Raw genomic sequence first — 13434 nt, 5'->3', positions numbered from 1 at the left:
CATATTCTTGTAGTGACCGTAATACGGAGTATATAGTTCAGTCATATACAACAAGTGTGAATTCAATATATACAAATTTCCAAACCACCCAAACAACGATTAATATATATATGTTCTCTTCACTCAATACACTGGATTAGTTGTTTAACAACATCCCATCAAAAGGGAGAAAAAATAGATATATTAATGTGTGTGTACGTGTGTGTATATGTATTCTAATTTACCCTCCGTGTAAATATATAAAATGCATGCATCATGAAATAATGTAAGCATTACACATGGAATTGAAAGGTGTCTCTTATAAGCTTAGCTACATCTTTTAACAAGATATATAGTTCAACAAAAGTTAGGTAATGTTTAGTTGGTTTTCTTCAAGTTATATATACAAGATATATATAAAGCCATTTTCCTACATATATAACAAGTGTGTTGCGACAGATTATCTTCTTTCATCTACCAAAAAACCTTTCGAATTTGATACTAAAAAACACTCATGTGTAAAATTTTGATATCTAGCTCTTAAATTCTGTTTCTTGATCGAGCATGGAAGGAGACGACAAACATACGTCACAAGGGCCTATAAACGACAACTTCAATGTTAACATGAACAACATAAGTCCATATATATTGGATTACATGAGTAACAACCCTATGATGAACAATCAGTATTTTCAGTATCCATCTTCTTCTTCAACTTCTCCGGTTTTACCTCAGTTACCACTAAGTAGTCTGAATCAACAACATGATAATAATAGTATTAGTTTGGAAAGTAGTAATGTGGATTGGGTTAGCCTTCTTTCGGGTTTTATGAGTAATGATGATCAAGGAACGATAATGGGAAGGGGCTCGTGTGAAGGAGATGAGAAGAATGGGGTGCGGAATGGTAAGTTGATGAAAAGTGGGAGGGGTAAAAAGGTAACTCCATCTAGAGTTGCATTTCATACAAGGAGTAGTGAGGATATCCTTGATGATGGTTACAAATGGAGAAAATATGGTCAAAAATCAGTCAAAAATAGCCATCATCCAAGGTACTTCATTACATATATATCTATCTCTATCTTTTTTTTTTTTTTAAGTATAACTTACCACACAAACTATATGTACATTACACATATGCACCCTTTTGGTTGATAGACTGCTCACATATCGCTAGGTCATAATTATTTGGTCCGATCTATCTATTTATCTATCTAATTGCCTGCTAATTGTCATTAGGTAAAACTTATTATCATCCAATAATCAATATACTAATTATGAAGCCAATTTTACTGTTCACAAGGTTAATCGTGTAATGTTCATCAAAAGTGATATTGAAGACCCATATCCAATTGAAAATAAAAACTTCGTCTTCACTAATAATCTGTTTGTTAGTATAAAAATGTAGGATATGTGGGGTGTAATATACTAGAAAACTTTAATCAATGAGTGAGCTTAATTAGCCGAACAAGTTTTTAACGTACAATGTTAAATAAGAATTACAATGGAATACGTATTTTATACAATTACAACGAAGATTTTGGCTACTAACTGTATATTTTAACCACCTTTCTAGTATTTATACATTCAAACGCAATTTTTATAAAACCAGTATACCCGAACTAATGAACTTGAGAAGTGCGGCTTTGTCCACTTCATCATAAACTTGACTTGAGAAGTCCAGTTTTGTCCCACGTGGCATCGAATCTTTTTCCTTTGTTGTGACGCACACAAGGTTTGTCCAACTTGTCTACAAAACATGTTTGTCACTTTTAATGCATCTAAGATACACTTTGGAATGAAATGTCTGTCACTTTTAGATGACACCTTTGGAAATATGTTCTCGGGTTGGCTATGGTTCGATCGTGGTTTGACCGTGGTACATATATTCCGAAGATATGCCCATGACATTAAATAATAAAAGTCCATTTATCCTATTCGGTCACACACAAAGGTCAATCGTAAATTGTTTGATATACCTTCTAATCGGAAATTAATTTATTAATCATTAGTTAATGGTCTAATAAATTAAGTAAGTTTTTTTTATGTGTGTACATATACTTACAAATCTAAATATGTAGAGATTTGATTAGATTTTGAAAATCATATTTTATATAATATATAAGATTTGATTTGATATAAATAAGATTTGATTTGATTTATAAATCTTATTTTATATAAAGATTTGTACTATAATAATATTTTATATAATATATAAGATTTGATTTGATATAAATAAGATTTGATTTGAGTTGTAAATCTTATTTTATATAAAGATTTGATTTTGCAAATCTTTCAAAATCTTTCAAAATCTTTATATTTGTATTATATGTATTATTGTATCAATTTTAATTCTATATAATACCAAATCTTGGTATTGAAAAAATATAGAAACTTGAGATACAAAAACACACATAAAAATGATATTTCTCTTTCTCTTTTTCAAGTAACCAAAATACTTGAGATCTATAATTGGGTTCGGTTTTGGTGGAAATAAGGAAAAAAGAAAAGATCCGTTAAGTAGAAGGTATAGATTGAAACAAGGTTGAAACTTTGGGTGTCTACTGTTTAGAGGAACTCTTCTTTGAGTTTTTCAGATTCGATCTTCAAAATGCTACAAAGGTTGTATTCTAATCTTCTCTTGTTTAATTTCGTTAATTTTGTTTTGTTTGCTAAAGTTTTGTACAATGATCCGTGGAAGAGTATGACTTTGTAAAGTTTTAAAAATGCTTCCGCTCGCTTTGAATTTGTATCATACTCCAACAGCCACGTGGGACAAACCCGAACATATCAAGTCCGGTTTATGATGAAGTAGATAAAGCCGAACTTTCCAAGTCCGGTTTACTAGTTTAACAAAAATCGTGTTTGAATATACTAATAATATAAAGGTGGTTAAAAAATATACAGTACTTAGTAGCCAAAATTTTCTAATTACGACTTGTGTGATGTGAATATGTAGTTCTTTCTTACCAACAGGGCATGCATTTATGGCCATGTCCCAATAATTAGTGCACGTAAGTTTCTTCGGACACGAGCAAGATTGCCAATCGTTTAAGAGTCAAAAATTTAAAAGAATTTAATAATTTGAATATATAGAGAGTTTACTCAAAATAGTCAATTAAATTAAATAAAAAAATTATCAATTAAAGTTTTAATACTATTGTTAAATACCTTGTAAGTAAAAATAGATGAATTTTAGTATTATCTTTTTTATATGTATTAAAAAACCAAATGTGTATGAAAGTTCATTTTTTTTTTTTTTTGCCGGAGCATAATAAATTGTTAAGACTAGATTGTTGAGACGGCCTTATTAGTGCATGTATGTCTCCCATAATCAAATGTTAACTTGTGGGATGACCAAGGCCATGTTTGATTAGTACTTGGACCTTATTTAGTGGTGATGGGGTGACGGGGTTTTTTGAGGTTTTTGTGGGGTATAGTGCTAATGTGGTAAAGATGATAGGGTGATGGCGTCAGTGGCGAGCCCAAGTGTATTGCAATGGGGTCCTATGACCCCACATGTGTAATTTCTTTTTTAATAATCTACTCTTCAATTTGTATAGGACATCACTAAATTTAAGTATAGGACCCCATATATATTCACAGTGGCGAGTGTACACTATAGGGTATGGGGTCCTATGACCCCACTAGTGGGAAATTTTTTTTTACAATGTATACTTCAAATTGTACAGGACACCACTAAATTTAAGTATAGGACCGCATATATTTTTAAATTTTGTATTTTTTATAGGTAAATAACCACTAAAGTACCCTTCAAATATAATTAGCCTTAAAAAAAAAAAAAAATTAGGACCCCATTGACATTTCATCCTAGAATCACCACTGTATATTCAGGATTTATATATTTTTAAAGGTAAATGACCACTAAAATACCCTTGAAATATAATTTGTATTGGAAAAAAATTTCGGGACCCCATTGGATTTTGATCCTAGATTCGCCACTGGATGGCGTGATGAAGTTTGTAGTGGGATGAGGTGATGGTTATGTGATGAGATATTTGATCTCACTTTTGTATAATAAATGGGTATTTATAAAATAAAAAAAAAAAAATCTGACTCGCTTAAAACCCCATCACCCCCATGTGATTGACTCATCAGGCCTGAGGTTTTTTTTTTCCCTCCATCACGCCCCATAGTGGCGTGATGGGGGCGTGATGGTGATGATTTTGGCTCATTCACGCTGCACTAAATAAGGTCTTAATGGACTTAATTGTATAAAATTTAATATGGAAAGTCATTGACAAGTGTTTGTTTTTGAGTTATTAAATAAGTCGCATCTTAATGATAAAAAAATTCAAATAAGTGTAAATTTCCATTTAGGTCTAGACTTTTTAGTAACTGCTCATGTACATGATTAATTTGTTAAATTCGGTTATTCAGACGGTTATTCAATACATAAAACAAACACTAATTATTTATTCATCACTTATTTTTGACAGACGTTTTATTTAAATTCAGACAATATAACTTAATAAAGAAAAAAAACAAACGGGGTCCAAATGTTATAAATTAAAAGACGTGTATGTTTGTGAAAAATATGTTTTACTAATGGAAGACACAAGACTAATATATCACTCTATCAGTTTGCATGCATATTTTATTTAATTTTATACATGATTTATTTACACCAAACTTCAATTCTATGTTTTACTGTGTTGTAAGAGAGATTCAATAAAAAAAAATTGAAAACAAGATTAAAGTCTCCCTATTTGACCTCGGTCATTCTTTGTTGAGCAAGAATGTGAATAAGTTGACCTAACATTTCTTCCCTAACTACTCATTCAAAACACCCTAATACGTATTCATCGAGGGTAGTTTTATTTGGGTGTACTTTCGAATAAGTGGTTATACCATCAAATTAAAAACCTTAAAATGTTATTCCTTTCGATAGTGAACATCTCGACAGTAATTAAATTAATTTTGTTTTTTTCTTTGGTGGTTTAAAATGATGAAAGGAGTTATTACAGGTGCACACAACATACATGCAATGTGAAGAAGCAAATTCAGAGACTATCAAAAGACAACTCAATTGTGGTCACAACTTATGAAGGCATTCACAATCATCCTTGTGAGAAACTTATGGAAACTTTGACTCCACTTCTCAAACAACTCCAGTTTCTCTCCAGATCATTTTAACTGTTATATAACTATCAATTAGTATCAAATGGTATAATCCAACCAACTAGCAACAAACACTTAAGGGCTTACTTTTAGTTAATTATTCTGAAGATGTCTGATTCTATGTCTCTTAGAAATGGACCAATTTTCAGATCAAGTGACAGATTAAATGACAACAAAACAACAGTTTTACTTACTGAATTAATTAAGAACTATACAGAAACATATTATTAAGTGAAAAGTAAAAATACTCTTACTTTTAGTTAATTTGTACATTTCTTAATTCTACTACAATTGGCAAATCACGTTTCCCTTGATCGATCTTCTCCTAATTGTATTTCCCTTGATCGATCTTCTCCTAATTGTGTACGAGAACAATTAGAAATCGAAATCAAGTGTGAAAACGAAAATTGTATGTGTAACGTATAACATATTATCTTTTTTGAGAACTAGTACTTTCAGATTACAAGTAAGACTAAATAGGATCAGAAATATTTGGAGTGATCATCAATTTATCATGAGGGACGTTATCAGGAATTTTTGTTAACAGGGCAAATTGTAGGATGCTCGTCAAATGTAAACGATTAGTTCAAACGAGTAAAGGGGTCAATAAATTAACTTATAAAGACCTAACTGACTTAAAAATGACAATACATGAGTAACCAAATATCAGTGTTCACGACCAACAATCCTAGATCCTAAACTACTACGATCACCAAAGTCAGTCATGCTTCGATGCATATTTTGAATAATCAATCCCTACATATTTTTATTACGTTTTAAAAAACACAAATAATAATAATATCAATCTACTTATACAGCAACAATAATATGACATCCATTAATTATCTGGTGAAGCCCCGGCAGCATCAGCAGCAGTTGCAGCCATGGTAGTATCTGAACCTGGACCTGAACCAGGGCTGGTTCCATCAGTTTGAGATCTCAAGGTATTAGCTATTAGGGCTTGAAGCTGAGGTGTAATGAAGGGTCTAGGAGTGTTTAAAACCGGTGGTGCTCGAGCTGCTTGAACCGGCTGGTTCGGGTGGATTATGTACTGGTCTAGAGCTTCTCGGTGATGACCTGTCAGGCTTCCTCGCATGCGTCCAGTTGGCCTCCAGTTTTCCTCTGCTGTCGCATTCACCGAATTCCCTGCATCTGTAGTCACATACAACTTATTATTATATTGGTCCCAATTAAACCAAAAATTACAAATTTTGGCGAAAGTTTTAATTAAATAAACCCAAGGTTGAAAAATACGTGAGATGGAGACGAGTCGGTCAGGACCTTAAAAGGTCGAATCGGTAGAGACAGGGTCGAGACGGGCGTTGACTAACGTTGACTTTTAAATAATATATAGGTTTTTTTTTAATAATGTTTTGTATAACTATAGTGTATGTGTTAATTTATCTTTAAAGGATAATATGCAAGTCGGTGTTTTTCCAGCTAAATCTCAAATCGGTTTGGGATTTACGTCTACACTAGAACAAGGCTAGAGAAAAAGTCAAGTTTTGACCGACGTTAACCTGACTTTTAACGTTGACCGACTAATAAGACGGTTTTTAGGCGAAACAGGACAACCTAGTCACCAAACCGTCTAACGGCCGCCGCGCAACCGTCGTCTGCAACCCTAAATAGGCAAAATTGTCACATTTAGGTGTTGTTTGTTTTTTTAAATGTTTTTGTCGAAGATCTGCGAACCATGTCTGTAAAGAAGATGTGGTCTGTATGCTAAATTTTGTTTTTATGTCTGCAAAATAATTATGTCTGCAGCACTTAGAAGCAAATTTCTAAATCTGCGAAGCTGCAGACATAATAAGACATTATTTTATCTTATATCTTCAGAAAAACAAACTGTCTGCTAGAAATATCTCTGGACGCAGAGACATAAGACATAATCATAAGACATAATAAGATCTGCATACAGGAAAACAAACAACACCTTAGTATCTAGTATATAGAGTATATATTTATATTTAAGGTTACCTCTTTGTTCTCCGGTTGATGTGACTGGTGTTTGTAATCTATTTTGTGAAGTAGCTCGTTGAATAGCAGCAAACGAATACTGGGGTATTTGGCTACTTGCAAGACTAGTCCTAGGACTTAAGCCGCCATGTGTACCTCCTGGACGAACTCCCGGAGACGTTTGACCAGATGGTCGTAATGGAAGTTGTGTCCTTTGGTTCATCGATTGTTGTTGGTGTGAGTTAAAATGGTTTTGTGGAGGAACAGGTGAAGTATGCCGTAGACCACTTGGTTGTACAGGTGGTGAAGCTGAACGACCACCAAGTTGTGGGGGCGTTCGACCCTGATTCTACAAGAAAAAAAAATTATATTATATTTACTATATATTATATACAACCTAAAAAGGAGAAAATATAGGATTAATTGTTTAAAAAAAAGAAAAAACTGACGAAAATTGTTGAAGTGACAAGTGACGAAGATTAATCATGAGGTGACACGTCAGCATTTTGCACAACATTTATATATAGGTATAGATAAATAGATATATTATATATAAATGGAAAGAAACACAAAAAGTGAAAAAAAAAATAGACTACTTGTACAAGGTTGTAAAAAACGCTATTCGGGGATTAATCGGTCGGGACATTTGAAGGATTAATCGGTAATTCGGAGATTAATCAGGGATTAATCGATCGGATGTTGACCAATGTTGACTTTTATAAATATATATAATAAAAATAAATAATAAATATATTAAAAATAACAGTTTCAAAAATGAATATTTTATTAAATGAAATTTTTTTGGCTGAATTACTCCGTTTAATCCCGAATTAATCCCGATTAATCCCGTTTAATCGTGTTTGACCGAATTAATCGGCGTTGACCGTTTTTTATAGCGAATTACATTAAACTTAACGGAAGTGTTAAATTTCCGTTTAATCACCGATTAATCAGCGTTTAATCCCGTTTTTTGCAACACTGCTTGTACCTGTGTATTTGTGTGCTGGCCTTGAGGCTGATTTGGCTGAGCTGGAAGGGCCTGAACAGCATTCTCTGTTCGCCTAACCCAAGTTTGGTACCTCATATTACTAATATTATTGGAAACAGGTGTTTGACTTTGACTTTGACTTTGACCCTGGGTCAAGGAGTTGAAGAGTTGGTTGTTCCTTTGAACAATATCACTAACATCTGTTCCAGTATTAGTCAAACTAGGTGGCAGTCCCGACGAATAAAACTCTCTCCAAAATCCGTCTTCCATATGCGGTGCGACATTTGTATTCGTATTCGTACCATTTGAGGAAGGTTTTATATTATTATCATGTTGTTTATCGACTATAATATCCACGTCATTATCATTTTCTGTAAGGTCCATAATATCATCCACATTTTGGATATTATTAGTATCTTGGCGCGTGGTCGGCGCATCGTTCGGTTTCTCAGTATGCTCGTTATCTTCATTGATAACTTCCCACGACATGTCAGCAGATATTTTCACGAAAGAAACATCTTCTCCTACCTCTTTCAGAACCTAACAAATATATTAAATCAATTGAATACAAATTATGATGCACACAATAAATATATAATTATATTAATTAATTAGGAAAATATGAAATGTTGACTTACCTTGACCATGCTCTGATCAATTCGAATGTCATGGAAGCAAACAGACTGACTACAATGGGGACAACGCCATAGTGGTCTTCTTGAGTTTATATTCACATAATTATTAAAATCGAAACACTGCAATTAAAATTACCAAAACCTAATAAGGTTTTAATTTGAAACAAATTTGGTGGTGAGTGATGTAATAATATGTATATAACAATATTATAACATACCTGAGGATGTTTACATGTATGTCCTTTGACCGGGATCTTGATGCGACTAAAACTGTACATAATAATTAAAAATTATTAAAGACTGTTTTTTATGACATGGCGTTAATCCATGATTAATAAAATGGTATTTTTTTCGTAGGGTTATTATACCTTATGGGGCACTTAAGTGATACCGTAGAGGGCCCTTCAGTTATCTCATTATCTGTATCAAAACAAAAACATATGAGCACAAAAAACAAATATATGAAACTAGAAGGCCAAAAATACATGCATAATTCACCTGGATCGAGTAAAGCGGAAGCTGGTTGAATATAATCGGGAATAGTAGGAAAACTAGGATTTGAGACGACACTCATGAAGGCGATTACGATAATGTATCTCGCTACAAATCATCAAATTTCAGATGGTGAAGTTAAACATTTAATAAATTTAAATTATAATTATAAATAATATAATAATAGGATAGGATCAAGAATCAAGAAATTATATTAAAATAATACCATTAAATTGGCCGATCACTTGAAGAAGATTGCTTCCGTATTTAAGCATATGTGTAACAGGTGTTGGCATCTGTGGGCCAGGATCCTGGAAAAAAACAACCGTGTTAGTGTTCACCGAGACCAGATTATAGTACAAGCCGAGGAGCACGCTGTACAAACCTTATAAACACATGTCCTTCTATCTACACCTTCTCCATTCAATAAAAAGCTAAAAAAAAAACTAATACGTTAGCCTACTTTCAATGTATATGTAATGTGGTAAAAAGATGATTTAGGCGGTAAATTTAAGTGCATACTTGACTTGCTGGGGATTTATGATGCATGATGACGTCTCCAAATTATCTGTTTGAGCAACAAACATATACTGCATGGTAAACAAAAGGAAAGATACATCATGCACGAATAAAAAAAGACTTCTATTTAGATTACAAATCATCCAACAAGTATCATGACAAAAAAAGCTTACTATTTTATCATCGGGGGAAGTTCTTGAACGTTTTGATATATGCAGATCAGTTACATATGAATCATAACCCACCTACAATATAAACAGAATGATAATTAGATTAAAGATTTCGGTTATTAGTAAAGAAAATAATAAAAAAGATGTGAACTTTATAATTACCTTGGTCTCAACAAGCGAAAGTATTTCACCCATCTTCATTCCTGGATAGAACCTGAACGTAAAGTTCTTAAAATGTAAGAATAATAACTTATTTAGAGCCAAAGCTTCGGTATGTTTACTAAAAAGTTCTTCGCGTCTTACAAAGGGCTAAGAAAGAACATAAGTTGGCTCAAAAAAAAAAAAAAAAGATCAGTACCTTGACATGATGTTGGAGATGGTGTCTTGAAAGTTACTCTCCTTATTCTTTATATCAACATTCATATCTTTAACGTTAACACTACAAAAATTGCTTTGCATCTACAATATACATACATACGATGTTGTAAGAAAATGCTCTAAAAGATATGAAAGAAAACAGGTTTATAAAATTTACAAACCTCATCTGAAAGGCCACATAGTTCTTCTTTCTCCTTCTCACCAAACCATCCATTCGAACATGCACTCTGATAAGTAAATATAAATATATATAAATATATATTCATTAATAAGATCAGTTTATTAACGACGAACCACAAAACTTGGAGTATCTATTTTATGATGATTTTTGTGTACCTTTACAGAGATTAAGAGTACCATAACAGCTGCTTGTGATGTAAGATCATTTTTCCGCTGACATACCTATATGACGTGAAATTACTCATAATGTCAATAATGCTCAAATCCAAATGTCCATTAGATCATACATATGTATATTCACATTATTCTATAGGTAAACTCTTTTAACTTGATTAAATTCAATAAAAGATATCAACTTTAAACCCAAATAAGCGCAGGGAATAAAGATACAACTTTCACAAAAAGGAGAATAGGTTAATATCAAACATCTTAAAAAAGCTTGTAAGAAATAACCTGCTTTAACAAATTGGGCAAATCTGGAGCTCTTCCTGGGACATCACTATTAGCGACGGCATAATCAATACCTCTGCAATTTTTAAAATGTATCTAGTCAGTATCGCATACAATATACATACAGATATTTGTTATATACGGACTACAGCACCCAACACAAATATATTTACATGACTAACAAAACCCTAGCCCACTACTTGATATACGATTAATAAATTGAAAATTCTTTCAAAGAATGTTTGGACATCACAGATTACCAGCTATATGGACTTGGCTTTATGTAGGATCAGCTGGGTCAAACTTTACATTACAATTCACACATCTAAAAATTTGTTTTTTTACAATATAGATAATAGATAGATTATGTACAGTATTAAAAATTTGATTTTTTTCCAATCTAAATAGGTGTGATTAAAAAATCAAAAATTTATCACATAACATGTATTATTTTTTTAGTCTGAAAATTTATCTTTTTTAGAGCAATCATATGAAATTAGGGCTTATATTATTTAAACTTTTTTAAAAACTTGCAGCGTAATCTTTTTTTACATCAATTCTGCCAACCAGTTCAATTTTGAAAAATTAGGTTATGTGCTTAAATACTCTTTCAAGAATTAGGGTTTCAAACATATATGCAATCATAAGAACAGCTCTTCCATCATAACCATAGATAATAATAATAATAAAATTCACAGTGAGCATACATATAACATTACACGTTGGTAGGTAAAATCACACAGAAAAAAAAAAACATATAATTATAAAAAAAAATCAAAAATTTATTAAAAAAAAAAGAAAGAAACCTGGCAAGAGAGAGGCAGAGATTGCAGAACTCTGAATCATCGGTATTTGCGTCGCCGCGAAGGTGAGCAAGTAAACGGCTAGTGACGGCGGAGATACGGAAAGAATTGACGTACGACGGCGATAGTGCCTGTCTGGTAGACAGGTCCGCCGTGCCGGAAAATTCAGCCGGTCTCGGTAACGTTCCGGCCATTCTTGGGAGACTTGTCACTATAAAACTTTAATCCGTAGTTATAAAATCAAATAGACTTGCGAAAATAAAAAAGTATTTATATTTATTTATATTTATATTTATATGGGTGTATTCAGGCCGTTATTGCTTACAACTAGTTGTAGACTTGTAGCTTTATTGCTTATGTTTTTATATAAGTGTTTATGTTTATGTTTACTGTTTAATTACCTTAAGCTTAACTATATGTATTGACGTAGAAGAACATAAACTCAAAATTACAGAAAGTAAGTTAATTTTAAATATATATTTATAAATTATAGAAAGCAAGTTAACCACACACAATAACGTTCAATAAATAAATGCATGATTCTTTAAATAAAATCTAATCTATAAGGTAACTTGGGAGTAATTATGTGATCCAAAATCAAAGTAAATATTTTTAAATATGGTAACTTTTATCGACAGTAAAAAACCCAAATATTTTACAAAAAGTTAAATTTAATTTGTATATCAATATCAATTTTCCCAATATATTAAATTGGACACAAAACCATGGTGATAGAATAAAGGGTCGGAATTTAGTCGGATTATCTCGTAACTATTTTCAATAATTTACTTGATCAATATAAAATGTATAGTCACTAAGATTTAAATCTGAAACCTCTTAAAAATATCAAAACCTCAACCACTAATATTCTATAATAATGGTAATAAGGTAACAACACATGAAATAAAGTGAACAAAACGAAATAAAATTTTAAGTTTATTAGCTGCTAGAAAATTATATTTGCTAAGGGTTTGTAGAGACCCGTCCTAATCCATCCGGACAAAGTCCATATCGATTATAAACGATTCACAACAGTTGATTACATCGCGAGGTACTTGACCTCTATATGATACATTTTACAAACATTGCATTCGTTTTGAAAAGACAATCTTTCATTTCATCTAAAGTTGATGACATGCATACCATTTCATAACATATCTTACTATAATTGATTTAATAATAATCTTGATGAACTCAACGACTCGAATGCAACGTCTTTTGAAATATGTCATGAATGACTCCAATTAATATCTCTAAGATGAGCAAAAGCACAGCGGAAGATTTCTTTCGTACCTGAGAATAAACATGCTTTCAAGTGTCAACCAAAAGGTTGGTGAGTTCATTAGTTTAACATAAATAAACATTTTATAATTTTAATAGACCACAAAATTTCATATTTCCATTTCTCATAAACAAACGTCCCATGCATAGAGACAAAAATATCATTCATATGGATTGAACACCTGGTAATCGACATTCACAATATGCATATAAGAATATCCCCATCATTCCGGGATCCTCCTTCGGACATGATATAAATTTCGAAGTACTAAAGCATCCGGTACTTTGGATGGGGCTTGTTGGGCCCGATAGATCTATCTTTAGAGTTCGCGTCAATTAGGGTTTCTGTTCCCTAATTCTTAGATTACCAGACTTAATAAAAAGGGCATATTCGATTTCGATAATTCAACCATATAATGTAGTTTCAATTACTTGTGTCTATTTCGTAAAACAGTTATAAA

The 13434-nt window shown here is 32.1% G+C and overlaps 2 protein-coding genes across 2 annotated transcripts; one reads left to right on the top strand and one right to left on the bottom strand.

The window, feature by feature from the left end:
- The first annotated feature begins 543 nt into the window (after nt 1-543).
- On the top strand, nt 544-5133 carry LOC139850151 (probable WRKY transcription factor 56). Its single transcript, XM_071839740.1, has 2 exons — nt 544-1028; nt 4953-5133. Exons 1-2 carry the CDS (start codon nt 544-546, stop codon nt 5131-5133), a joined length of 666 nt encoding a protein of 221 aa, XP_071695841.1.
- A 574-nt stretch (nt 5134-5707) lies between these two features.
- LOC139847235 (E4 SUMO-protein ligase PIAL2) lies at nt 5708-11936 on the bottom strand. Its single transcript, XM_071836888.1, has 17 exons — nt 11696-11936; nt 10893-10965; nt 10596-10661; nt 10421-10486; nt 10240-10340; nt 10044-10095; nt 9885-9956; nt 9715-9782; nt 9578-9626; nt 9419-9503; nt 9199-9300; nt 9069-9120; nt 8919-8970; nt 8704-8820; nt 8066-8605; nt 7099-7426; nt 5708-6270 (listed from the first exon to the last, which is right to left on the bottom strand). The coding sequence occupies exons 1-17, from the start codon at nt 11884-11886 to the stop codon at nt 5957-5959; spliced, it is 2328 nt and encodes a 775-aa protein (XP_071692989.1). The 5' UTR covers nt 11887-11936; the 3' UTR covers nt 5708-5956.
- Nucleotides 11937-13434: the final 1498 nt, after the last annotated feature.

Source organism: Rutidosis leptorrhynchoides, chromosome 5 (genome assembly GCF_046630445.1).
Source record: "Rutidosis leptorrhynchoides isolate AG116_Rl617_1_P2 chromosome 5, CSIRO_AGI_Rlap_v1, whole genome shotgun sequence".
NCBI lineage: Eukaryota > Viridiplantae > Streptophyta > Magnoliopsida > Asterales > Asteraceae > Rutidosis > Rutidosis leptorrhynchoides.
This window is presented reverse-complemented; position numbering and strand designations above follow the sequence as displayed.

Coding starts and splice junctions, on each gene's coding strand:
- LOC139850151 (XM_071839740.1), top strand. CDS start 544: ATGGAAGGAGACGACAAACATACGTCACAAGGGCCTATAAACGACAAC. Junction 1,029..4,952: donor AAAAATAGCCATCATCCAAG/GTACTTCATTAC, acceptor AAATGATGAAAG/GAGTTATTACAGGTGCACAC.
- LOC139847235 (XM_071836888.1), bottom strand. CDS start 11,886: ATGGCCGGAACGTTACCGAGACCGGCTGAATTTTCCGGCACGGCGGAC. Junction 10,966..11,695: donor CTCTGCCTCTCTCTTGCCAG/GTTTCTTTCTTT, acceptor TAAAAATTGCAG/AGGTATTGATTATGCCGTCG. Junction 9,504..9,577: donor GAAGGACATGTGTTTATAAG/GTTTGTACAGCG, acceptor GTTTTTTTCCAG/GATCCTGGCCCACAGATGCC.